A 27,956-nucleotide genomic window follows, 5' to 3' on the forward strand; every position below is an offset into this window, starting at 1 on the left:
CAAGCGTATAGGTCGTGTACACCAAGTATACACAATGACACAATGTATCATCTGTTATATATGGTCCAGTGTATACACGAAATTGTGCACACAAAGTATACGCCCTGTACAGGCCGATTACACCACGTATACCCAATGTACAAAGCGTATAGACCGTTTACACCAAGTGTACACAATGTACAAAGCGTATAGACCATTTACACCAAGTATACACAATGTACAAAGCGAATAGACCGTTTACACCAAGTATACACAATGTATCATCGGTTATAGCGAGCGCAGCTCGCCGGCGCGCAGCGCCGGCGCGAAGCGAGCTCTACCGGCAAGGCGTGTGTGAATAGAAAATTCGGAATAGTTGCACATTCATTCAACGGATTTTTTTGGCGTCAGTAAATCGGACCAGTAATGCATCGTTTTAATCGTCCCAGTAGTTCCCTGTAATCATGGCAATTTTTATCACTTCACACTCTCACGAGAATCAGCAAGACAAATTTAGACAGTAAAAACAATAACGATGTAAGCGACATACAGTCAATGTTACCTCTAAAGTTCACCTCAGTACACTTTCAATCAAAAATAATCGTGTGACGTCACAAACGTTTACACATTGATCCGATATATTTTTTCGGAGTCAGTAAATTTTGACCCACAATTCATAGTACCAATGGTTTCCAACCTCACGTTCCAACATCACGTTCTCCCGAGAATCAAAGTAAAACCTTTGAAAAGCTTATAATTAAGATGTGTAATTTTAAGAACATCATGCTTTTTAAGTAAATAAAACAGTATACTTCGCATACTTTTATTTCTCAGGGGAGTTTTAAAGAGTAAGACGACACTTAACCAACGTCAGCTTTGACGTCACAATAAGCACTGATAAGGGGAAATTACTCTAATTGAAGTTATTGTAAATCTGCTGAAATGACCAAAATCCTCTCAAAACAGTTGTAAATTGCACTAATTTGGATGAATGCTCACAAATATTTTATTCACTATAATTACGGTAATTTCCTGAAACGTAACGTTATACGTAGCAGCGCCTTTTTTTAAAGGGGGTGGGTGGGTGGTTGGATGGCAGCCTCATCCAAAAAAATCTTTGCAAGCAAAAAGAAAAATAAATCATGAAAATTCTAATCCTTCAGCTCTTTAGCAGTTCAATGGTTTCTTTATTTTCACTTCCATTTATTACATGCGGGGGGGGGGGGGGGGGGACAACACCATGTTCTTTTAACATGATAAGCAAATATTTTTAAGCGTAAACTAAAAATAAAATTAAACATTAATTATTTTTTTTTAAGTGGAGGGGCAAATCCATGGTAAGTCGATTTTCTATGTATAAATTGACAAAAATGAAAAAAAATTTAGCATGGGGGAGCTCTATGATGAGTCAAGTTTTATATGTAAGTTTAAGAAAAAATGTCTACTGCAAAAAAAAAGGGGAAATCAATCAATCAATCATAATCACAATCACTTTTAAAGAGGAGATGCAGTGCAATGAATATTTATATATTAAAATCTTTATTATTTAACAACATTGTATCTGAGATTAAACTATTGTTCTACATATAAATAAATAAATTATAACAAATCTTATAAACTATGAATAATGAAAATTTACTGAAAAATAGGTATGTTTTATTTTTTGGAATTCAATTTCACGTTGTTAATTTTATTATATTAATTTATTATAATTCATTGTTTGATCACATGCTGTGCTCGCCCCAACGGTCGCACCGTAAAACATATTATATGGTCCAATGTATACACCAAATGTTTTGCAAGAAGTATACGTCCTATACAGGGCGTATGCCCAACGTACCAAGCGTACAGGCCTTGTACATCAAGTATACACAATGTATCATCGGTTATATATGGTCCAATGTATACACAAAATGGTGCACACAAAGTATACGCCCTGTACAGGCCGTTTGCACGACGTATACCCAATGTACAAAGCGTATAGACCGTTTACACTAAGTATACACAATGTATCATCGGTTATATATGGTCCAATGTATACACGAAATTATGCACACAAAGTATACGCCCTATACAATTTTGTACACGAAGTATATGACCTGTACAGTCTTACATCATGCAATACCAAATCATTTATAAAAATTATGGGATACGATACCTATCAGTTTGACGCACAGCTTCTCGTATTAGGTTTAGGTTGAAGAATAAAAGAAAATATTCCAACGGAGATGCATTTCTCGCCGGCATGTTCTTTGGCCCTGGGTTCCCAGTGAATGGCTTATTTTGCACCGGTTCAGGCGGCAATACACGGAACCACACTCCAGCCATCTTGTACGGCGCAAGGCAGAACGCACGTGTTATTATGACGTCATTTACGTAAAATGACGTTATAACAAAATACCGCGTTATGGAAGTCATTTATGTCATTCTTTTCAATGTTGATATTATTTTTAAGAATTATATGTTTCGAAAATAATATACATGCATGCATTGCGTAAACATTTTAAAAATAATTTAGGGCAATAATATTATCTGTTGCTTGAATTTTTGAAGTTATTGAGAAACAAACAATCGGAACAAAATTATGCAACAATATGTTAATTACGATGAATTAATAAAATTAATGCACATGAACATATGCTGTTTTAGTGTAATGTTTAGCAATAAAAAAAAACACATTAACTTTTATTTCAACAATTGATATAATAATTATGCAAATTTTGATGGCAGATAAAAAGATCTTAGTTTGTGTAACTATGTATCAAGAAATCCGTTAATTCTAGCGCAATAAATCTCTTTTAAAAATCAAAATAATAAATTAATATGTCAATAAATTACAATTGGATACTTTATTGTTCATAATAACATACGATGCTTTTATATTTATTGACGTATATTTAATAAATCATATGGAAAAAGTGTAAAGTTAAAATCGGCCTAAAATCGGCCCCGTGGCACTCTGGACAACTGTGTGATCGGCCCAAAATCGGCCCTGTGGCACAGAAGTGGTTAAAGAGTGATTGAAAACGTGTTTTCATCGACTTTCATTTAAATTATATTTACCTATACCAAGGACTGCACATTTTGGATATATATATATGTATATGTAATGAAAGCGCTTACGTTTTATATATCGTGTTGTTAATTTCTTTTATTTTAACCACTTATGTGCCACAGGGCCTATTTGGGCCTATTTGAATATCTACGTTCAGTGCCACGGGGCCTATTTGGGCCTATTTGGAAAAGAAAAAAATATTTTTTTTAAAGATACAAATTAAGTGTTACAGGTTTTCCGTGTATTTCATAAGCTATAGTTCGTTAATATTTTTATCAAAAGGAAACAATATCGAAAATTTGCAACGTCAGTTATCTCTCTCAATGGCCGAGTGGGTCATGTTTTGACTTTTGAACAGACCGAGTGCATCCCTGGTTTGAATCCCGCTAAGTGCCATTGATGAGTTTTGCCTGCAGATTTATACTCGGATGTTATTGCCGGATTTACGTATAAACTTATGTACGTGCATACATGTTCTTTATATTTCCCATGAACTCTTTTTCACGTGTTTTTTATAAATGTATTTCATACGCAAATTATTTGGGGGAAAAAAAGGAACTTTTCCTAGGTGTATGGAGTTGCAACTGTATGTATAGACGAATGGATTCTGATTCACTCGTAATAATTTATATAAACTTTGAAAGGGATATTTCTATTTTAAGCAACTGATTGCCGTATGATTTAACTTGTTGAAAGCTTACATGTAGAAGAGCAATGCATTACAACAAGCCAATTTGTTTTCTTCTGTGAATTTGTAGCTCTTACAACAAGTTAAATATACCAGAAATTGATTAACATTTAACGTCTCTTTATTAGTAAAAAAAAAGGAAGCATTTTTAACACAGCTCCACAAAAAAGTTATGCAATTCAAAGATGTCTGTTTTGTGAGTATACTAATAACACCCCCCCCCCCTCAGTTCTACATGTTCTTTAATGTGTCTTCCTTTATTTTCTAATATACAACCTTACCTTAACCATTTATTTTTAATGCATGAGAGGGTGTACGTGTGCGTGTAAGTGAATGAGAGGAATGAGATGAGCAAAGGTCATCATGTTTATGCATTGACAAAATCTGTATGTCCTTTATTTTATTTGGACATATATATATATATATATATATATATATATATATATATATATATATATATATATATATATATATATATATATATATATATATATATATATATATATATATATATATATATATACATGTATTGCTCTGATAAGCTGTAATGCTTAAAGACATAAAGAATTGAATGGAATTGATCCTTCTGACTACTCGAATGACCCTACAACCAGTGTTTGATAACGAGCCATTTCACACCACACAAAAGGAAAATATATATGCGCTTACAATCTTTCCAAAAATAAAATGACCATCTAATTAACAAACGATTCTGTCATAAAGATGAAAAATAACTTAAGTTATGATCTCATATACAGACATCATAAGTGTTAAGGATAAAACAGTTTGATTGGAGGTAGCACTACAATATTAAATATTGTAGTGCATGAAATATAAAATTTTACCAAATATTTAAAACTTTATTTGCATGTAAAATCAAAACAAAGTTTTTGAAATATTCCCGTAAACAGTTTATCAAATAAAATTACATTGTATAAATAAAACATTGGTAGCAAGAAACACACACACCTTCAAATTTGAAATCAAGTCAGGGCCTTTTCACTAACACCCCCTCCCCCACACCGTCCTCTAGTGATCTTGATTTTTTTTTCTAAAAACTAAGAATGTATCAGACTCTCAGACTTCTAACGTGTTGAGTTTTATCTCATAAAAAATTCAGTCCCTGCCATCGGCAAATAACCCGATGTAAATGGAATAACTCTGGGATTATTTTTCGTCAGCCATGTTTTGACGTGAACCCTGGTATTTATAAATGATATAGTAATTATAACGATTATTCAGGGGGCCGTGGCGCCAAGAACGGCATAATTATTGAAGGTTCTGAGACCGGTCACCCCCGGGCAGGACCCCCACCCTCAGGAATCCGGGGTCACCTAATTGTCACAAGTCCTAGTTTAGGCGCCCTGCGCCTTGTTTATGTCCCTATATAATATGATAATATAGTAATTATAACGATTATTCAGGGGGCCGTGGCGCCAAGAACGGCATAATTATTGAAGGTTCTGAGACCGGTCACCCCCGGGCAGGACCCCCACCCTCAGGAATCCGGGGTCACCTAATTGTCACAAGTCCTAGTTTAGGCGCCCTGCGCCTTGTTTATGTCCCTATATAATATGATAATATAGTAATTATAACGATTATTCAGGGGGCCGTGGCGCCAAGAACGGCATAATTATTGAAGGTTCTGAGACCGGTCACCCCCGGGCAGGACCCCCACCCTCAGGAATCCGGGGTCACCTAATTGTCACAAGTCCTAGTTTAGGCGCCCTGCGCCTTGTTTATGTCCCTATATAATATGATAATATAGTAATTATAACGATTATTCAGGGGGCCGTGGCGCCAAGAACGGCATAATTATTGAAGGTTCTGAGACCGGTCACCCCCGGGCAGGACCCCCACCCTCAGGAATCCGGGGTCACCTAATTGTCACAAGTCCTAGTTTAGGCGCCCTGCGCCTTGTTTATGTCCCTATATAATATGATAATATAGTAATTATAACGATTATTCAGGGGGCCGTGGCGCCAAGAACGGCATAATTATTGAAGGTTCTTAGACCGGTCACCCCCGGGCAGGACCCCCACCCTCAGGAATCCGGGGTCACCTAATTGTCACAAGTCCTAGTTTAGGCGCCCTGCGCCTTGTTTATGTCCCTATATAATATGATAATATAGTAATTATAACGATTATTCAGGGGGCCGTGGCGCCAAGAACGGCATAATTATTGAAGGTTCTGAGACCGGTCACCCCCGGGCAGGACCCCCACCCTCAGGAATCCGGGGTCACCTAATTGTCACAAGTCCTAGTTTAGGCGCCCTGCGCCTTGTTTATGTCCCTATATAATATGATAATATAGTAATTATAACGATTATTCAGGGGGCCGTGGCGCCAAGAACGGCATAATTATTGAAGGTTCTGAGACCGGTCACCCCCGGGCAGGACCCCCACCCTCAGGAATCCGGGGTCACCTAATTGTCACAAGTCCTAGTTTAGGCGCCCTGCGCCTTGTTTATGTCCCTATATAATATGATAATATAGTAATTATAACGATTATTCAGGGGGCCGTGGCGCCAAGAACGGCATAATTATTGAAGGTTCTGAGACCGGTCACCCCCGGGCAGGACCCCCACCCTCAGGAATCCGGGGTCACCTAATTGTCACAAGTCCTAGTTTAGGCGCCCTGCGCCTTGTTTATGTCCCTATATAATATGATAATATAGTAATTATAACGATTATTCAGGGGGCCGTGGCGCCAAGAACGGCATAATTATTGAAGGTTCTTAGACCGGTCACCCCCGGGCAGGACCCCCACCCTCAGGAATCCGGGGTCACCTAATTGTCACAAGTCCTAGTTTAGGCGCCCTGCGCCTTGTTTATGTCCCTATATAATATGATAATATAGTAATTATAACGATTATTCAGGGGGCCGTGGCGCCAAGAACGGCATAATTATTGAAGGTTCTGAGACCGGTCACCCCCGGGCAGGACCCCCACCCTCAGGAATCCGGGGTCACCTAATTGTCACAAGTCCTAGTTTAGGCGCCCTGCGCCTTGTTTATGTCCCTATATAATATGATAATATAGTAATTATAACGATTATTCAGGGGGCCGTGGCGCCAAGAACGGCATAATTATTGAAGGTTCTGAGACCGGTCACCCCCGGGCAGGACCCCCACCCTCAGGAATCCGGGGTCACCTAATTGTCACAAGTCCTAGTTTAGGCGCCCTGCGCCTTGTTTATGTCCCTATATAATATGATAATATAGTAATTATAACGATTATTCAGGGGGCCGTGGCGCCAAGAACGGCATAATTATTGAAGGTTCTTAGACCGGTCACCCCCGGGCAGGACCCCCACCCTCAGGAATCCGGGGTCACCTAATTGTCACAAGTCCTAGTTTAGGCGCCCTGCGCCTTGTTTATGTCCCTATATAATATGATAATATAGTAATTATAACGATTATTCAGGGGGCCGTGGCGCCAAGAACGGCATAATTATTGAAGGTTCTGAGACCGGTCACCCCCGGGCAGGACCCCCACCCTCAGGAATCCGGGGTCACCTAATTGTCACAAGTCCTAGTTTAGGCGCCCTGCGCCTTGTTTATGTCCCTATATAATATGATAATATAGTAATTATAACGATTATTCAGGGGGCCGTGGCGCCAAGAACGGCATAATTATTGAAGGTTCTGAGACCGGTCACCCCCGGGCAGGACCCCCACCCTCAGGAATCCGGGGTCACCTAATTGTCACAAGTCCTAGTTTAGGCGCCCTGCGCCTTGTTTATGTCCCTATATAATATGATAATATAGTAATTATAACGATTATTCAGGGGGCCGTGGCGCCAAGAACGGCATAATTATTGAAGGTTCTGAGACCGGTCACCCCCGGGCAGGACCCCCACCCTCAGGAATCCGGGGTCACCTAATTGTCACAAGTCCTAGTTTAGGCGCCCTGCGCCTTGTTTATGTCCCTATATAATATGATAATATAGTAATTATAACGATTATTCAGGGGGCCGTGGCGCCAAGAACGGCATAATTATTGAAGGTTCTGAGACTGGTCACCCCCGGGCAGGACCCCCACCCTCAGGAATCCGGGGTCACCTAATTGTCACAAGTCCTAGTTTAGGCGCCCTGCGCCTTGTTTATGTCCCTATATAATATGATAATATAGTAATTATAACGATTATTCAGGGGGCCGTGGCGCCAAGAACGGCATAATTATTGAAGGTTCTGAGACCAGTCACCCCCGGGCAGGACCCCCACCCTCAGGAATCCGGGGTCACCTAATTGTCACAAGTCCTAGTTTAGGCGCCTTGCGCCTATTTACCGAGGGATATTTTCCCGTCGGGATCGAAAAACTAGTCGATAAGCATATTTAGAACGGAGTTAGTGCGTTGAAGTTAGTGCGTGCTAGCTTGACTTTGCTAGTTAACAGAGATTAGTAAATAATTATCAACTGACAGGTATTTTCTCTCTGTCTACTATATTTTCTTAATACTAGGTATGCATTTGTTGTAACTAATGCTTAATATAGGCCGTTCTATACCCAAACGCATCTTATCTGATCACAGGGGCTCGTCACGAAGTTTTTTCAACCTTTTATATATACCACCTCTATACTATAAAATACACCTTGTGTATTTTATAGTATAGAGGTGGTATATATAAAAGGTTGAAAAAACTTCGTGACGAGCCCCTGTGATCTGATCATAAGGAAATTAGAAGGATTAGGATTTATGCATGCTTGTACAGTTGTACACTAATGTCGTGTTAAGATCATTGACTTACTCTATCGAAGATGGGTTCAATGTCAGCATCAGAGAAGGAAGTGTACAGTGTATATAGGTCCATGTTCGGGATGTTTTCATAAATGCACTTTAAACTTTTTGTTTTTGTTAAAAATTTTGGTATCACCACAAAATTTCTATTAAATAAAATAATGATCAAGTTCTATCAGAACTTTTTTGTCATTGTTTATGTCATAAATCAAAACATTGTTTACATATTGCAAGGAGTTTCTCAGATATCCCGAATGTGCACAAGCACTTTAAGTATTACAGATTAAAACCTCTCCCACCAAGTTCTCTTACACTTTAGTAAGGACCTCCCCCTTATACATGTAATTGTGTATGGGTATAAAGAGGGTGTTTTCTTCAATTTAATCAGACAACACAAATTGCCACACAATATCATCTTTGAACTGTCCTGTTTCCCATCTTTTAAATTGATTATTTAGATATAGATTTCCTTATTGCTGCTATTTTTGTGGTTTATGTATAAAATTGATTTATGCTGAAATCATGAAATGAGTGTACAGGTAATTAAAACCACAATTCTAGAAGGGCACATACATAAAACTAATGTTAAGAATTGTTGTGGATCCAGACTTTTGGTGCACCACATATTACAGAATCACCTGTAATTACTTGTGCAGTGACATATTTTTTTGTAAATTGGCACCTTATTTCCAGTAAACATAATGCTGCAATTGATTTGAGATCTGAATTTACCTGACATTGATGTCAAACAAATACTTTCATTTTGCTAGAAAAGGAAGCATGGGATCCAAGAGTCTGACAGCCAACCTGACAGACGTAGGGACCTACTCCTTGTCTGCCCTGTGTGCCGTCTCACTGAACCATCTGTTCAGTGAAGAACGAGAGAGGTTAGTGAAAATATTGTACTAATTAGTTTATCCTTGATTTTATTTCAGCACCATCATCACTGCTAAAACATGTATACCAATTCGAGTATATGTACTCACTAATTTATTGATAAAACAAATAGATATATAGGAAACTTCTCATTACATTTATATATATGTTAGTAACACTTTTTAGTAGGCGATGAAGAATACACTTATAATTATTATTAAAGCACTTGATGATGAAGACAGCACTTAATTTAGAGTGCTGTATTTTATTTTCATGTGCATGTACAATGTATTTTAATCTTTTTATATTCAGCATCCTTTTATTATAATTTTTTTGTTAACTAAATTATCATGAACGAGTAGAATTTTGATTGCAGAGATTGTATCTGATATTTTTAGTAAATTGATATACCCGGTACAAGTTTTAGAATAGACAAGAATAACATTGATTTTATTCAAAACTTCATCTTAAAAGTCATCAATATAATGAATAACAATTACATTGAATTTTCCATTTTTCAGTCCATTCAAGAAGAAGACTTTGGAGTTGATCCTGAAGCATCTCAGTCTGTCCCATCAGGCCACAGAGTCCATCATAGCGATGATGGAGAACGACTGCTGCGATGATCCGCGAGCATTTGCCGACGCACTGCTGGAAGAAGCTTGCTTAGAGAAAAACGGATTACCAGTGGTGACGGACTTAGTGACCCTGGCAGTGAGTGATGGTGAGTGCTACAGTTAGCAATGTCTACTGAGTCTGTTTATAATCATCAATTTTTTGGTTTGATGGGCATTCTTCCTTAATGAATGTGTAATTCTAGGAAAGTACGATGCCAGGACGAGAACTTTGATAAAATATGTTGCTTGGCAACTAAGAATTAGTTGGGATCAAGTTGAAGAAATTGAATCCATGTTAGCAGAATCCCTTGAGGCACGGGAATATCAGCTGTCAGAGTAAGTTTATGGGATTATGTATGACCGTAAAAAGTATCCAGAAAAATTTTAATCTGGCTGTAATGTGCTACATGTATTTAGTATTTACTTGCTAAAGGTACATCTTATATGTTGCCCTCATCAAAACAGGATTTGCATCGAAAAATATCAATCTACCACACATTTAACATTTTTCAGGTACATGTATAATATATGCAATTTTTAAGGATAAATCTCTTATTTTCTCCATATTTTATCATTAGTTTTCGATTTTCTTACATTTATTTTACTATGTTATATGATATTATAAAGTGGTGTGTTAACTGCTTCAAGATATATATTAAATCAAATATTGTATCATTAACACTGTCAAAAATTTATCCCAAAAGCTTTGGACTCACATTATGTCAATTTATCCCAGTAACACCTTATATTAAACAAAAACTAGAAATTACTTATTTTAGGAATTATGCGATTGATTATGTTTCTATAACAATGCTACATTATTGATTCTATAACGAACACATTGCTACAATGATTTGTTTTTATAAAATTGCTAGAGTAAATTAATATTACATTGGGCAAAAATTGTAATCTTTAATAAAAACAGAAAAAGAACAGAAATTTTTAGGTGTGAGCTGTGTTGTAAATTTTATTTTAATGAACAATAAAACTTTCAACAAGGAATAAATTACAAAGAAAAATATCAATGAGATATAATTATCATGCTTTTAAATTTGTTTCATTAACATCTGCTAACCAGAAAACAGAGGTATTAGTTTTATCAAACATGAATGTTGTACTTTGAGAATTTGGTTTCGTTGTCAATTATTATTGTAATATAGTAACTGCACTGTGTTAACATATTTATGTTTTTTTAATACATGAAATGATATTTGCCTTTGCAATATATCCATTGCTTTATGTACTGTAAATATTTAGTGTCTGATTTGCAATATACTCTTAATTTTTACTGTATATTTGACTAACTGTAACAATAATTTAGCGTTTAAATTTATTTTAGTATTGCTCTATTTTGCATCAATGGTTTTTCAGCATGAATTATGAATGAATAATTTGAATATACTTTCACAAGCATTTGTATGCATGGTATTGATTTATCTTCTTTATGAGATTGAAAACACAACACTACTTTCCAGTATTGTTTTTTGGGAGTTGATTTTAATCAACTCTCCTATGCAGTTACTCTGGCGAACCAAAAGTGAAACAGTGTTTGGACCTAAGCACAAATCATCACCACTGACAATACTTTTAGTTCTTGAAAATGATAGAAAAATGATAGAAGCATTGTTTTTCAAGGAAACTTATCTATAAACACTTTGAAAATAGTCAGATTTTATATAATTCGAACAATTTAGATAATTTTGTAGTCATGTATTCCTACCCCAGAATTTAATAAAGGCTCGTTTAACCAAACGCTCTGCTGTCTCTGTAAATTTCCAACAAGCAGAGAGAGGCTCTCTTGCTTGTCGGAGATTAACAGAGACAGCTGAGCGTCTGTTTGAACGAGACTAGAGTTCGATGTCAATAGTGTTTAAAATTGGTTCAGTTACTAATACATAGTTTGAAATCTATCTTTAAATATTACACAACATGAGCCATATATGGGGTTTCTTGAAATTCTTGCCGGAAAAGTCTAAAAATTCGAATTCATATTATAAAAAAGTGCGTAATTCAAATACAGACTACTTTAGAGACTTATTGCCATGCAAGATAGTTTGATTTTAAAATAAATGATAATCGATAAAATCAACTACCGTCAGTACTTCAGTACTTTGATCGTCATTTTAGTATCACACTGTATCAGGAGATTTCTGAACATAGATATAATAAAGGATGATTAGGAACAATTTTCTGTGGTTTTCAGGTTTCTTTAAACCCATTGTTTTACATGTACTTCATGAACTCGCAGATTCCTGTTTCTAGCACGCACTGTAGTACGGCTTAGTTATACCACACTGATGAGATTGTTATTAAGATACATGTACCTTGTACCGGTAGATGCAATTGTACCAGTATAAATATACCAGTATATTAATAAAGGAAAGAGTATATCCCAAAAGTCATGGTCATTTACATACAGGGTTCAAATTCATTGATTTGAGTAAGGTTTAATAAAAAAAAAAATGGATTGTAAAATGAATTTTAGATTATGAATTGACCTGCTCTTTAAGTCAATGTTTGTTTGTACACCTGGATATTTTGCCAGGGATTTTTACATCCATTTGAAAGTGTAAATTTTTGACTGTGTACATGTGTATTTCTGCAGAGAGGAAGAAAAAGAAAAGAAAAAGATTTCAAGAAACAAGAAGATAAAACGATTTGCATTAATTGGTCTGGCCACTGTCGGAGGCGGAACTTTGATTGGTCAGAAACTTAGACTATCATTGTTTTATTTATATTAATATCTTGGCTTTTGTGATATTCTATTTAAAACATATTTCATTGTTCTAGTCTGTTTTGATTTTGCTTCATCACAGTCAAGTGTTCATGAGGTGTTTCTTAGACTGTGACAATGTCTAGATGTATTATACTGAAATTATTCATAAAAACTCAATCTATTTAGTGGAATATGAAATTCCTACTAATTAAAAGGAGGATTGTTGTACTTTTCAGGGTTGACAGGTGGCTTGGCGGCCCCTTTAGTGGCAGCTGGTGCTGCTTCTATCATTGGTGGTGCTGGAGCAGCAGCCTTAGGGTCCACAGCTGGGGTGGCCATCATTGGATCCTTGTTCGGGGTAGCAGGGGCAGGATTAGGGGGTAAGAATTGGTTAATTCACTTTCAGTTAGTGATGTGTGTGTGTATAGGGGGAGGGAAATTCATGAATTATTTTAAATTTTAAGTTAAAAAAAATTATTAGAAGTAATTTCAAAATGTTCTAAGCTTAAAAAAGACAGATATGAATGAGTTTTGACACTGTGTGCTGTAGGTTTCAAGATGAAGAAGCGGGTGGGGGCAGTGGAGGAGTTTGAGTTTGAGCCCCTGGTGGTGGTCGGTAAGCAGCTCCATGTTACCGTTGCCATCACCGGCTGGCTCTCTAAGGAAATGCCAGGTAACTACCCCCTTAACAGGGAACATTTGTTGAGTATTTGTAGATAAATCTTTAAATTATATAATTATAGTGTGTTCTTATGACAGGGATAGTTACCATTTACTGAAACTATCATATTAAAGTTGTACACATTACCAAGAATACTGTAGATTAAATACGAATGATTAATATCTGCATAAAATCATGAGAAGCACACCTTATATAGATTTTAAAACATCATTTTTTAGACAGATGTAATTAGAACAAAAGTAGGTGTGGTTCAGAATCCATTAAAACAATTAAGCAGTACCTCTTTGCAGACTTTAAGATGCCTTGGCAGTCACTTGCTGAGTCTCGGGAGCAGTACAGTTTACGCTGGGAGACCAAGTACCTGATGGAACTGGGAGAGGCCTTTGATTACATTCTTAATGGAGCCATTTCCATGGCAACCCAGGAGGCACTCAAATACACCATCATTTCTGGTAACTCTCAGAAAATGGAAAGTTTTTTCTGTAACAGTATGCATGTAAAAAAAAAATTCAGAATCTGGTTTTGAATAAAATATAATTTATCAGAAAAGAAATCCATGCATTAAAGAAAAAAATTGTACTGGTACATTAAAAGTAGAAGAATATTACTAGAACAAACATACAGGGAAAAAAGGATTTTAACTTTCCCTTTGTCATATATGAATGTGTTCCTGTACAGGTCTGATTGCGGCCATTGCCTGGCCCTCAGCCCTCGTCTCAGCAGCCAATGTACTGGATAATCCTTGGAACGTCTGCACACAGAGAGCCACATCCACTGGGAAAGAACTTGCTGAAGTCCTGCTGTCAAGGCAACAGGTAAGTCAATCTTGACCATCATTATGCAATTTTTATGGTTAGTTAAAAGAGCATTCCATTGTTAAATCTCAGAATGTAGCAAAGTAGTTGTTTTTGACAGGGAAATCGTCCAATCACGTTAATTGGATACAGTCTTGGTGCTCGAGTCATCTTCTCTTGCTTGGAAGAAATGGTCAAGAGGAAAGGTATCATATATTTACATGTATAAGTTTGTATAAGTATAAGTATGTATAAGTCACATTTTAAAATTAATTGATATCAAGATTTGTTGGAAATGAGGGTGTAAGTAATTTGCCTTTGGCACTGTTGATCTGCAGGCTGTGAGGGTATCATAGAGGACGTGGTATTACTGGGGGCACCTGTCTCAGGGAGTGTCAAACACTGGGAGAAGCTGAGTCATGTGGTGGCTGGTCGCATCATCAATGGATACTGCAGGTAAGAGAGTCTCACTAACAACTTACCAGTAAAAAAAACAAACACTGAGAGTGAACAGAATATTCAGTGTCAATGAAGTAGTGCATCTATGTTCAGAGAGCCTCTTACTTATATATATAAATGTTAAGGTTTGTTCTTTGCTTAAAGAAACTGTCAGAAATAGAATAAGTTTTACATCTCTAACTGTACATTAAGTTCTTTTATAAACAGACTATTCTATATTGTAAACTTCAAACTTTTTTGGTACATGTACCCGTAATCTTAATTTGTATTATTACTCCAGTTATTTACAAAGTTTAGACTGTCCAGTGGATATTAAGTTTCTGTGTTGATTGTAGAGGGGATTGGCTGCTCAAGTTCCTATTCAGAACCGCCAATGTCCACTTTACAAATGTTGCAGGGTTAGGGCCAGTCAAGTGGGACAACCGCCGCATGCACAACATAGACCTCAGTGATGTGGTGAGACACTGGCATTCATAAATCTCAAGTTGACCGTAGTTAATGTGACGTAAGAGAATTCAAGAAAATTACAGAAGCACAATTCCCTACCTATTATCAGTTACAAGTTCGAATTTTTCTATAAGGATTCAAACAATTAGTAACCCTATTCAGTTATAGTGGCTTGCTTATTTCAAAGATCATAGTATACTCATCTTTGTAATTTTCCTTGGAATGCATTAGGTTTCTGGTCACAGAGACTACCTGAAGCAGCTGCCCACCATTTTGAAGGTCGTCGGGATACGGACCAAGCCAGATGTGGTGGTTACCAAGATTCCTCCCCACAAACTGTTCCCCAAGACTGACAGCTGTGAGAGCTTCACCAGCAGTGAGGAGGAGGGGGAAACCCAGGGGGAAACTCAGGATAAGGGGGCACACAAAGGGGGAAATGGAAAATCTAGCAAAGGTCACCATGAATCCAGGAGGAAGAAGAAGGAGAAAGACAGAGATAGTGATAAACCAAAGGCGGAAGATAGTCACCAAGATAAAAACAAAGAGGAGAGCACTGAGAGTCCCACAGAGGAGAATGGGGCTAAAACAGGGGGCATCCAGGAGGCAAACTGTGATACTATGGTAAACGGGGACAAAGTAAATGGTCAAGGAATCACAGAGGATTCCTCAATGCAAAATCGGGAGGGAGGGGGTAATGACATAGGCATTAATGCTGAATCTGAGGAAAAACCAATACCCAACAGTAACTGTGATGAAAACGGCAGTAAACAGGAAGACAGCAGTAGTGTGTCAAAGGGAGATAAATCATCAGATATGGAGGACACAGGACATAGCGAAATCACTTCAGAGGCAAACAAACTGTCCCTCAAAGATACATGAAGACAACAGACCATAAGCGATCAATAAAAAGACGCATTAATTACAAAAAATATAATTCTTGCCTTGAATGCCTAATATATGTACCAGATAATGGATTTTATTGGTGCCAAAATATTTGAAGCTTTCATTTTTAACATATTTCCCCAAAAAACTCAGAAACAATAACCTGACCCCCGAGAAATACTGTGAAGATTCTATTCTTATTATATTATTAAGAAATGAATGCACCTGTAAAATTAAACTTTTTTAAACTGGATATTTTTTGTACATGCATGATTTATTTTATTTTTAAACATTATATTAACTCTAAATTATTCTCAATTACTGTTACCTGGTGCATGCAGAATGTGCAATTATAAAGGTGCTACCTATGGGTATGACACAAATTTTACAGACTTTATATATTTTACATTTTTTTATTTCATGCTTTTTTGCTTCTTATTTTTTTTTTTAATTTATTCATCAATTCATTCTTGGTGAAAGTCTATTTTCAAAGGTCAGGTAAATAAAAACTTTTTGAATCACATTCTAAATTAATACTGTATACAGGGAAATATTCACCCCCGTTTTGTTTTCAACCTTTTTCATCCTTGTTGTCAGCTAGCAAATTTAAGACAGGGCAAATTCCAATGTCTCAAATGATTTCTAAAAACACAGCTGTGTCTAGGCGAATTCAAGATGGGGTTAAACTGTTTGCAAGTGTAGAAGGGTGAAAATTACATGAGACAAAAATAACCCTGTATGCATGCAGTAACCATGCACTTTTTGTACTACGGTTGCATTGAGATAGTATATGTTGAACACCAGTTTTCATGGAATTTGTTGTTGAGTTAATCAAACGAAGTACTTGTTCATAGAAAGAAGATTATAATTAAGCAACAAATTGATACAACCATTGTCCATGAATTCACATAGCTCCAAAAACTGTAAATTTTACAATATCCACAAAACTGATTTCCATGAATTTAAATGAAAGCAGAGTATTCAAATTTATATATCAAGTCAGTGACTTATAGATATGTTTTCTTTTTACATTGTTTATAAAGTGTAAAAGTATTTCACTCAGCTATGTGTTCTATTTAGCTAGAGCTTACACTAAATCAAGTACATGTACTATTCTAAATGCCAAGCATACATGTTGAGAATAGTACATTCAATTATTTGTTGAAATTTGTTTTTATCCAAATATGATAAAATTTAGTATTTTTCTTGTATTCAGATTGACTCAAGCTTGTGAACATTTCATATTTTTCAAGTTTTTCAGAATACATGTACGGGGTATTTAAAGAGCTATATGCCAGCCTTCTTTCTATCAGCATCTTCAGATATTTCATATTAAAGAGATGGTTACATGGTACATGTATGTACATTATGATGCTGTCATAAATTTATTAAATAAATTATAGCTGAAATTCATTTCAATTTGTATACTCAATTGTTTATTGTTGAGTTTAAGAACCAATGTTTAATTTGTTCCTGTTATTATTCTCAGGAGAATTCTTTCTCTACAATGCAGCCGAAAGTGCTTGAAATAAAAATTAGAAAATTAACCAGTACCAGCTCAATACTTCAATGATATTGAATTTTGTTTTAATATTTTGCAAAATGTCAAGCACTTTAAGTGTCCATAGGACTGCCTATCCTACCTGTATCTTCCAGTGCCTTTGTTTGGTTCCACTACACTTGCATCTTGCGAGATTTGCAGAGCTTTCTGTCTTGAGAGCGGGTTTGTGTATTACAATTTTGTTGATCTTTTTAATAAATCATGCAGCCTGCTTTTGGTGTTGCTTGTTAATGTCACAACATAAGAAATGTATTAAGTTACTGGAGCATTCAGTTATAATGTTGATATTTCCTGCAGATTGAGAAATTTACACACGTATACACAATATGCTGTGTAATCTATGATTTACACAGAACACTTGAGCATCTTGTTGAACATTTGGTAGAAAACCTAGTAGACTGAAATCAACCCTTTGATATAGCCCTTACCTTTCTTCAATTTTTAATTTCATTATGGAACTACAATTATCTTTCTCCGACATCAATATACAAAATGACTCGCATTTGCAATTTCATGAAGTTATGAAGTACCTCAGTACAAGGAACTGCACTGCTCATTCTTCTAGAAAATTAATGCGCTTCATGAAATATGTAGATGTGAAGTGTAGCTGCAGATCTGTAGCTCTGGTTTGTCTATCCAAATTTTTTCAACAATAGAGCTACAAATCTGCAGTTAATGTGAACGCTGTTGTTCATGACCCTGTGAATCGGCATTCCAGTAAATGAAATTCATGTCAATCACTTTGAAACGATGCAAGTCAACAAAACATTCTAGGTAACAAATTTATTGTCCTTGATACAATAAATAGATAAACAAGCAAACTCATTGTACACAGAAATAAAATCTTAAACAGGTTATGTGTACAACAGTTAATGAATTAATCAGCTGTGAGGTATTCTCTGCCACAAACATCGAAGATTTATCAAATATATTAAAAAGTTTCACAAAATTTACCAGAGAAAATGCTAAGATTAAGATATAAAAGCAATACACAAGACATCTCCTTCCGAGTTTTGCTAGTGTTCAAGGTGTTTCAGTCAGTTTTGTCTGACTCTGCAGACATTTCCCTACACACAGAGTACAAGAGTTAGGCCTGGGCCAGTTGTTTTGCTTCCTTGCTGTTGTATTTGGCCAACATTTTCTTGATCTCTCCAATGGCAAGTCCTGGATTTAGTCCCTATATAAAGTAGAAAAAAATCAGATCTGAACCTTTTACTGATAAGGAAATAATAATAAAACATTTTTTGAAAATGACAGGTAAAACCAACCTTTGGACAAGTCTTTGTGCAGTTCATAATGGTGTGGCATCGATATACAGAAAATCTGTCCTCCATTTGGAACAACCGTTCGCTGGTGTAGTCGTCACGTGAATCCACCATCCATCTACAAAATATTGAGAGTACTTCAGTATATACAGGTATATATGAACTATAGTGGCACAAGTCACTGACAGGACTATCAACTTCAATAAAGAATCAAGTTAACATTAATTTTAGGTTAGCAAGAGACCTCTTCGTTACCTGTAAGCCTGCATGAGGACCGCTGGCCCGAGGTATTTGTCCGAGTTCCACCAGTAACTGGGACAGGATGTACTACAGCAAGCACACAAGATGCACTCGTATAAACCGTCCTGTCAAACATATACATATTCAATCAATTCTTGTCTGTAAAAAATGTAATTAGTTCAATAGATTCAATACCTAGACAGAGAATTTTCAATTTATGTAGTTTTTAATTCAGAAAGTTAATGACCTGTTTGAAGCAAGAAATGTGTGTGACGACAATGTTTTTGAAAACATGCAAGTTTGTAAAAATTGTTCTTGCACACAAATTAAAATTGATTTACAGTACTCAATAGATAAGTATTAGCCCTGTACCAGTTTAGCCCTGTCCCCTGTGGTTTGTAGGTACTGCTTGTCTCCAATGTTCTTGTCACTGCCATCCTTTTTCTTCAGATACGGTTCAATGGATCTGTACTGAGCATAGAAGTTGCTCATGTCGGGAACTAAGTCTTTGATAACATACATGTGAGGAAGGGGATAGATTTTGGTGGCTTTACCAAGATTATCATCAATCTTACTGGAAAGTAAATGAAACAAACTCGATGACAAATTTGTTGTAAGAACAAAACCTAATTTAACATTTCATGAAATGGTGAAAAAAATATCCTACCATAGACAAGCCAATGTGTTGCTTCCACCAATATTCATTGAACAAGAGCCACAAATGCCCTCGCGGCAGGATCGTCGAAAAGTTAGAGTGGGGTCCATTTCATTCTTAATTTTGATAAGAGCATCAAGGACCATAGGACCACATCTGTCATAAATAAATTCATACAATGAATCAATATGATGAACATGTATTATCATATGATTGATTAATTCCTAGCTCTCTGATTGGCTCAAATCCAACTATCTCGAAAAAACAGAACATTATTTAACATTTTTGAATAAGTTTTCTCGTTATGTCACAAATGAGATAATTTTATTACTATGCCCTGAAAATTGCTGAATCACACCGGAAACAGTTATATTGCCCTCCTGGAAACAGTTATATTTCACAGGAAATAGTTATATTTACTCTATTATATATTATCTGTGTACATGTTTGCCTTCGGCATCGGGCGACATAACACTCCAGGGCTTTCCTGTCACCTCGGGGCAAATATTCTGGTATGTCGCCCTTGAAGCCATGTAATATATGTATAATATTCACCTGCACATGACCTAGGAGGTCAATATAACATTTGATTTTCCATTGCGTTTCTCAATTTTTTCGGCAATGGCTTCAAACTAAAACATTGCTTGATAACACTCAATTTAATATACCGGTAAGTCTGTATCAATTCATCGGTGAATCATATAATAAAATAATTATTTCTATTTTTTTCAACCAATACGATGATTTAGCTACCCTCAAAGTACAATTGCCTATGGCTCAGTGAATATTGTACTTCTAAGGTAGCTATTTAAATCATCGTAATGACCTCAAAAACAGCAATAATTGTAAATTATTGTTCATCAGAATCTTTACCGTTTTGCTTTTGAAAACTGTAGACATGTAACATACTGTCGAATCATTTTTTATTCATGGGGGTAAAACTTGTGGGTAGCCTAAATTTTCCTGGTTCTTGGGGATGTCATTTTGCTGGTAGTGTAATCAGGACAATCTTAATGAAGATCAAACAAATGCTTGTATATACAGTCATGGGGATGTAAATTTAGGGGCAAGGGTTAGCAACAATAGTCAGGAACACTGGTCCCCCACAAACAAAGATGATTCCACAGTACTTGATTAAGGACATCGAAAAGATCTGATGAAAATCAAATACAGACATAAATTTTTCTTTTTGTCTTGTATTGGCTGGAATATAACAACTTAGAAATATTGGTCATTCATTGACACAATAAAATTTATACCTAATCTAGGATGGTACATGTACAATCTAGACTCTAGATAAATCAATACCTAATAAGTTCAGAATTTGTTACTAATCCTTACGTGTTTAGATCCACTTCATATGTCTGCATCTTGGGTTTATCTCCTGGCTTTTCTGGATCCTGATAAAATAATGTAAATATTCTCATAAGTCTATTGATGCAACTGAAATTATCTAGTTTGTAAGACAAGGTTTCTAATGAAGGAATAAACTGTAAACGCATTACAATATAGCATTAGGTATATTTAGCATGTTTGATATTTGGAGGAAATTATTTAACAAGAAAGCATTCATATGATTTAATAAGCAGATTTCTGAATGTACCTATTTATATAAAAATATGTTTAGCACTTGGTGATGTACTTGATTTAGCGGAAGTTGTATTCCAGCAAAAACGTGAAATAAAATTCATTGATGACAAGCTTTGATACATTTAATAGCATCTGTAAATCATGATGATGAAGATACAATTTGATGATAGAAATGAAAGTTTGATCAAATAGCCTACACAGTACCTACCCATCTGTACACAGCAAACTTCTTCATTCTGGCTGGCTCTGGTGCAGTTGCCGCTGATGTCTGTGCACATCTTGTCTGCAAAAATTAAATGGGATAAATAAAATTATATGCATCCTGTGTTTCTTTCCAACAATGTGTAGAAACTTAAGGTTTTCTTATGTTGTCATAAGTTATGTCATCTATTAAAGCAAATTGTTGTTGTTTGCAATGCAAAATCCTTGTAGACTTGATAATGATTAGTTAAGTTCAACATGAAAAGATGGAGGGGTGTCCGGTCAAGTCGTACACAGATGAACTCGTATACATGTCAACTCATATACAAAATTTTCCGCATAAAAAAACGAAAGTCAACTCGTATACAAAAATTCCCGTATATTTAACCGAAAGCCAACTTGTATACAAAAAATCACCATAATTTGAAAGTCAACTTGTATACAGAAGGTTAGAAACAAAACGTAAAAGTAACTTAAAAACACTTGGTTTCTAGTAATAACATTTCTTTATATATTGCCTCCGTAATTCAGCGTAAAAAGGACATATAAGAATGAAATGGATGTTATCAACTATTACAAAGATTGCAAAATTCATACATGTATAATTGTGCATTATCATTAAACTCGCTAACGATGTGAAATTACAAAACAATTAACGATAATTAATTGTGTCAATTCAATCATTATCATTTGGTAATTATTTCTTCACGTCAAAACAATAAATGTTAAAACAACAAACGCAGTGTTTCTAACTTCTCCAAACAGATGACTTCTTAAAGGCTAATTAAGATACTCCTCATTATTTTGTTTGTTATATCCAACTCTCCGGTTTTATATGTCATTTCCCAAACTTCTTTAACATGGTACGACACCTGTGTGTTTCCTGTCGACGAACTGTACGTAATAAACCACTGATTTATAAGTGAAAAATTTGTTTATTCATATAATGAGTGAAAAATGAAAAGTGAATATAAAAGTCACATATGAAATATTTTTAAATAATTATATATATATATGTGACTTTTGTAATATTCAATAAAAACATATTTAAAATTAAATAGACTGATATACGGCTAGCAATCTATTGCCTACTTAAAAAAGACAAACTGGTTAATTAAACTAATTAATATTGGAGCTGAATTTGAATTTTTCATTTCAATATTTAATTGTATATGAATATAATAAATCCACTAATAGATTTTAGTCTTAATGATTTAGCTACAGCCCCTATGTTTTGTATACGAGTTGACTTTCAGATTTTTAAGCGGAAATTTTTGTATACGAGTTGACTTTCGGTTTTTTATGCGGAAAATTTTGTATACGAGTTGACCTGTATACGAGTTGGTCTGTGTACGACTTGACTGTAAATTGATGGAGGGGGCACTTCAAAGGAAATATTTGGGAATTTTCCTTCATATGGACGGACATTATTTGAAACCTGAGGTAAAAATGAATATTGAAAAATTTACCAAGAGGTGCTACATAAGCCTACATTTACATATTGGGAGTGAGTATTGATACATATTATATACCTTTTTAATGGCAATGAAGATGAAAGCAAGATTACTGTCGCCTGAAACAACAACTATATCATGACAAGAGATGCCAAAGGGAAATGGTTGCTGTTTCAGGGGACAAAAATCTTGCTATCGTCTGAATAATCAGTAAATAGGAATTTTATTATAATGAATACTTTATTTGTTGGCGATGCAAATTTTTTTATGATAAACAAATCAGAGCTTACATCATTCATGATCAATGCAGTAACACAAAGCTAGGCCACAACTAAGATCTTTTACACAAACCAGTAAAATACAATTTCCTTATTGTAATTAAATGGTAGGGGATAGGCATTTGTCCTTCAAACCGATATAAACAGAGTTAATCAATATCAATACATTGATTGAAAGTGTTTAAAGTCGTCCAAATCATAATAACACTTCATTATATTGCAAACAACAATATGGATCTAAATAGCAAAGTAATCATATTTACGCATCTTTTAGCACTGATTACACAACCTTGAAAACTTACGTAAACATTTTTCTCAATCTTATGCGCAAGCAATTTGGTATTTTTTTAGCAGTAGCCGTGTGTGACATAATAATTTAAAAACTCTTTACAACAAATCAAATTATTTACCTGCATAAGCTGAACTAATGATCTTCTGACAGGACCCAACTTCATGACCGTCGGTGTCGACATCTTGGACAATTATGAAGGCGCATACGCAATGCTTACTTTCGTTTTGTAACGAAACAACACTGTGCGCAGGCGTGTGTATCATAATGGCGGATGAAACAAACACAAAAAATGTTCTTTGATTAATTTTGCAAGTTTATCCAGATACATGAAGGTATGAATAGATATTGATAGTCTAAATACAGTGAAAAGTATGATGTGATTTAGATTTTTTCATTTCTATTTTAAGAAATAAACTTTGTATTTGTATAAACGTACGTTCCTAAATTTGAGCAAGTCAAAACTTGACTTGCACTCATTATAAATTTTTTAATTAGTCATAACTCACGAACAATTATACAATCTTATTATGAAAGCATAAGTGCAGTTTGATAAGCATATTGTATAACTTATTTAAGAATTAAACTGTAAACAATCCTTTGGGTTAAAGTGTAGTTAAGGTCTGACTTCAAAATTAAATATATACTGTATATAAACGTTAACTTATAGATTTTAATTTATAATTTAAACTATCATTTATTACAGTGATTCTTGGTTGTTTTTACATTTGTTTTATTTCTGACTGGGTTAATAATATTAAAATTGTACTATTTAGGTTTAATAAATTTAACTATGAATTAACATGATTATGTGTAATAGGCCTATATTCTTCTCTCAATGACAAATTTATATAACGATATAATAATTAAACTTCAGTCTTGTCATGTCATTTACACCCTTTTCCCCTTCATCTTCATTTAAACTTTTAAGCATTTACTTGATCTCATACATTATATGTAATGTTTAGATTTACAGTGAATTACTTAGGCCCAAATAAAATTATTGTTTGTTTGGAATTGCCTCCTGCCTCATTTAAATACCCCCTGCGGATAAAATTCAATAAGCAAAAAAATAAAGAACCCTTTTTATATAGAGATTTTGATTTTTACCGATTTTTGATTAGTTAAAACTTCAAATTTGAAAAAAAATTCTTTCCTTCCCTCCCGGGTCTTGAAACCCCCCAGGCGGCAATTCCAAACAAGTATTTTTCAAAGGATGGCCTTACCAGCAGAAATATCTCCAACTCTTGTTACTATGATAGATACTACACCTATAAAGGGTAGGGAAAGCTTTTGAATTTCGTGCTGTATAAGCCAGTATATGAGAGTGTCTTGTATCGAGGGGAAAAGCATACAATATTGGTTTTATTTTAGTGAAACTTTTGTAAAAAGGTAGAAAAGTTAAAAGTATTTAAGATAATACATTAGATTTAAATTTACTTGATTGGCCTACATGCTCAGAGGCGTCTTACCTGCTCTGTTCTCTATGACATATATATGAATAATACACCCTTGTGTATTATTTATCTACATGTCGTAGAGAGCAGAGTGGATAAGTGAAAATATTTGCCATGTTGATAAAACCAGGGACTACAAATTGTAGTACAATATACTTTTCCAGATTATATAGTATGAGGTTATGAGAAATTTTTTGAAAAACTCAACAATGATGTATGTGTTAGTTTATAACAGAATGACCAGGGTATTAAAAGATGTAATACAGTTTATCTTGCATTTAGATGAAATATTGTGCAAGAAAGGTAAAGTATTGCATGATGTGAAAAAATATTGATTAAAATAACTATGAAAGAAGCATGCCAGAAAGAGCTGGTGTAGAAGTGTTTCAGGAATGGTAATAAGAATGACAGCATGTAGGTTCAATGCTACAATGTATTTGGTTTGGCGGGTTAGTTAGTGATTGGTCAATAAAATATACAGTTCATTCAGAAATTTAAATATTAATGTAGTACCCTTTACTTGAGTTATACATTGCATTTTACAATACATGTTATAATATATGTCTTACAATTTAAAAATATTGTACAAAGTGCTCGATTAAATAACTTTGATGATGAATGTATGAAATCTGGTTTTTGACAGCATATAGTGAAATGGCCACACACTTCATCTGTCAGCCTACGGAACCATTAGCCCATCGTTATCCATTGAATCCTGGGCCTGGTAAAGGCCATGGTGCTGTCTCACACTATGAACTGTTGAATACAGCCAGTAAACCTCATGCAGAGTTCCCTCCCCCTGGTTGGGATACCTCGCAGAGTTCGGAGGAGTCTCTTCCGCTGTGTCAGGCACCTGTCCCTACCTGGAGAATCACCAGTGACCTCATTGGTCCAGACCCACAGCTATGTATAACACCAGATAAATCACAAGGAAGAATTAGACCAACGAAACCTGTTCCCGCATCCAGACCTGACTATCCTGTGGGATGTGATCTAGATCTCTGTGTTACCCCAGAAAAAAGCATTGCACAGAAGAAAATACAGGAAAGAAATTATGATAGACAGAATGTGAGGTTTGATGTCAGTGAATCAGATAATTCTATACTGAGTCAGGGTATAGCATCAAGGCCTAGCAAATCTTACAAACCTTGTGATTATTCAGACAATCTTGAGGATTCAGAGCCCCGGAAAGAGTTGAATGCAAAACCAATGAAGTTCACTCTTCAAAACGCAAATAATAAACCAGTGTTTGTCCCACTAGCGGACCACCATAAACTTCACGCACAAGAGATCACTGAGGCAGAGGACACAAGGATTAAACCTGTGCTACCCATTGTATCAACCTCCAGCAACAAAGAGGAGAGAGTCATCACTGTACTTAAAACGGACAACCTCAAGAAAAAGTCCAGAGAGCCACCAGAGACAGCAGATGAGGATCCTACCAAACACATAAAAGATCTAGCCAACAAGAGGAAAGTTCGTGTTACCAGGGAGACCAAGGAGAATCCAGCCCTGTCAGATTACACGTACCCATTCTCTGGACCAGCAGCAGACAGTGTTCAGGAGTATGAACATGTGTTCATGCGTCCCGAGTACAACAGTACGCTGAGGATGAGGAAGGAGATAGAAAGCATCAGGGAGAGCCATGTGGATGTAGTGAAAGCTCTGGATAAAAAGTTACAGATCTCAGACACGGTCTCCTCAGATATCAGAGAAAAGGTGAGCTCAGATAGATCACCTGTATACATGTATATCACATCTAGCCTTTAAACATTCTAATTCTAATGCTCTCTGTTCTGATTCTCCAGGCCTCGACTAAAGTGAATGTCAGTAGCCCGCGATTTACTGGACTGGTGAGTCTCAGTGTCCCAGTGGAAGACATCGACAAACCTCAGACATTCCGAGCCAAACCAGTCAAAGCCAGATCACAGGTAAAGCATCTTCTGCAATCTTGCTTTATTGTGTTAGATTATTGTTTGTTTTGTAGCTTTTATTTCTGTTCAAGATTTGGGTCAATTTGGCTTGATATCTCAGGTACATGTATTCACACTTGAGTATGGGACATATATTTTTATTTACAGATAGGACCAAAAAAATATTTACTGGGTCAGTTACTACCACATTAGGATAAAAATGTTACCAAATTGATATATAGCAATTACCGGTATGAAAAGGGAAAATGTATTGCCTTGATTACAGAAAAATAACATATTTTAAAATGCCTTTTTACACAGCAGTTGATCATGTTGATGAGGAAAATGAGAAAGAGCAAATTCTTCGCAATTGAAATAAAAATTTGTTGACAAATAAAACTGAAAAAAATCTCCTTTATTTTCAAATTTGTATGATAAAATAAAGATCCTTATAGTATTAGGTACTTATGATTTGTTTGTTTTTATCCAGCATTTGCATTAAAAGGTTTGTGCATCATTTTCAGAGGTTTGTGAGAATGAGTCAGATCATACCCAAAAGCAAATAATTCTTGGGAATATTTTACTATTTCTTTCTACTTTTTATGTTAAAACAAGACATCACATGAAACATCCAGTGGTTTCACATGCATGAACAAATATGTAATTAAATAAAGCTTTCCATTCATCTTTCCTTTGGTGTTATTAAATATTTTTTTTATATTTTAGAGTAAGACTCGGGAACCTGACTTGATGGAGTTTTTCTCCACGGAATTCCAACGAGAGACACCGGAGTTGTCCACCCCTGGGCTCTCCACCCCCTCTGAGCCCCTAGTCACTGCCTCCCCAATGTCGGCCTTTGATCTATACAGACATAATCGAGTGTGGGAAAGCAATAGTTACCTTAGATCTAGGCAGAAGTGAGGACTTATAGAGCAAATATTTATTATAGACAGTAAATGCCATATATTAATACATGTAATTATGTATGTTTTGATAATAAAATTTAAATGATATGCACCAGAATTATTCAATATTTTTTCAAGTCTTGATATTATCTTGCAAATGTTTATCTTTCTATTTGCTGGTTGTGATATATAACTACTTGGTATACTGACTG

The 27,956-nt window shown here is 35.5% G+C and overlaps 3 protein-coding genes across 4 annotated transcripts in view; 2 read left to right on the forward strand and 1 right to left on the reverse strand.

Annotated features, from left to right (window-relative positions):
• The window catches only part of LOC128188615 (transmembrane and coiled-coil domain-containing protein 4-like), a 29,070-nt gene extending 11,361 nt beyond the window's left edge, over positions 1–17,709 (forward strand). Inside the window, exons 2-14 of one of the 2 annotated variants that reach the window (XM_052859780.1) lie at positions 8,112–8,148; positions 9,234–9,350; positions 9,861–10,063; positions 10,160–10,292; positions 12,562–12,659; positions 12,909–13,052; positions 13,223–13,345; positions 13,645–13,806; positions 14,033–14,169; positions 14,270–14,354; positions 14,487–14,604; positions 14,943–15,063; positions 15,286–17,709. In XM_052859780.1, coding sequence (XP_052715740.1) covers positions 9,244–9,350; positions 9,861–10,063; positions 10,160–10,292; positions 12,562–12,659; positions 12,909–13,052; positions 13,223–13,345; positions 13,645–13,806; positions 14,033–14,169; positions 14,270–14,354; positions 14,487–14,604; positions 14,943–15,063; positions 15,286–15,933 — 2,079 coding nt within the window. In that variant the 5' untranslated portion in view covers positions 8,112–8,148; positions 9,234–9,243 and the 3' untranslated portion in view covers positions 15,934–17,709. Of the gene's footprint in view, positions 1–8,111; positions 8,187–9,233; positions 9,351–9,860; positions 10,064–10,159; positions 10,293–12,561; positions 12,660–12,908; positions 13,053–13,222; positions 13,346–13,644; positions 13,807–14,032; positions 14,170–14,269; positions 14,355–14,486; positions 14,605–14,942; positions 15,064–15,285 lie in introns of both variants that reach the window. The other variant, XM_052859781.1, reaches the window with a different exon arrangement.
• A 556-nt stretch (positions 17,710–18,265) lies between these two features.
• On the reverse strand, positions 18,266–23,718 carry LOC128188345 (succinate dehydrogenase [ubiquinone] iron-sulfur subunit, mitochondrial-like). The gene is made up of 8 exons (XM_052859328.1): positions 23,591–23,718; positions 21,456–21,530; positions 20,999–21,057; positions 19,670–19,813; positions 19,375–19,576; positions 19,018–19,127; positions 18,766–18,880; positions 18,266–18,674 (listed from the first exon to the last, which is right to left on the reverse strand). The coding sequence occupies exons 1-8, from the start codon at positions 23,651–23,653 to the stop codon at positions 18,585–18,587; spliced, it is 858 nt and encodes a 285-aa protein (XP_052715288.1). The 5' UTR covers positions 23,654–23,718; the 3' UTR covers positions 18,266–18,584.
• On the forward strand, positions 23,703–27,852 carry LOC128188344 (uncharacterized). Its single transcript, XM_052859327.1, has 4 exons — positions 23,703–23,804; positions 25,570–26,645; positions 26,735–26,857; positions 27,566–27,852. The coding sequence occupies exons 2-4, from the start codon at positions 25,581–25,583 to the stop codon at positions 27,758–27,760; spliced, it is 1,383 nt and encodes a 460-aa protein (XP_052715287.1). The 5' UTR covers positions 23,703–23,804; positions 25,570–25,580; the 3' UTR covers positions 27,761–27,852.
• The last annotated feature ends 104 nt before the right edge of the window (positions 27,853–27,956 follow it).

This window comes from Crassostrea angulata, chromosome 6, assembly GCF_025612915.1.
Source record: "Crassostrea angulata isolate pt1a10 chromosome 6, ASM2561291v2, whole genome shotgun sequence".
NCBI lineage: Eukaryota > Metazoa > Mollusca > Bivalvia > Ostreida > Ostreidae > Magallana > Magallana angulata.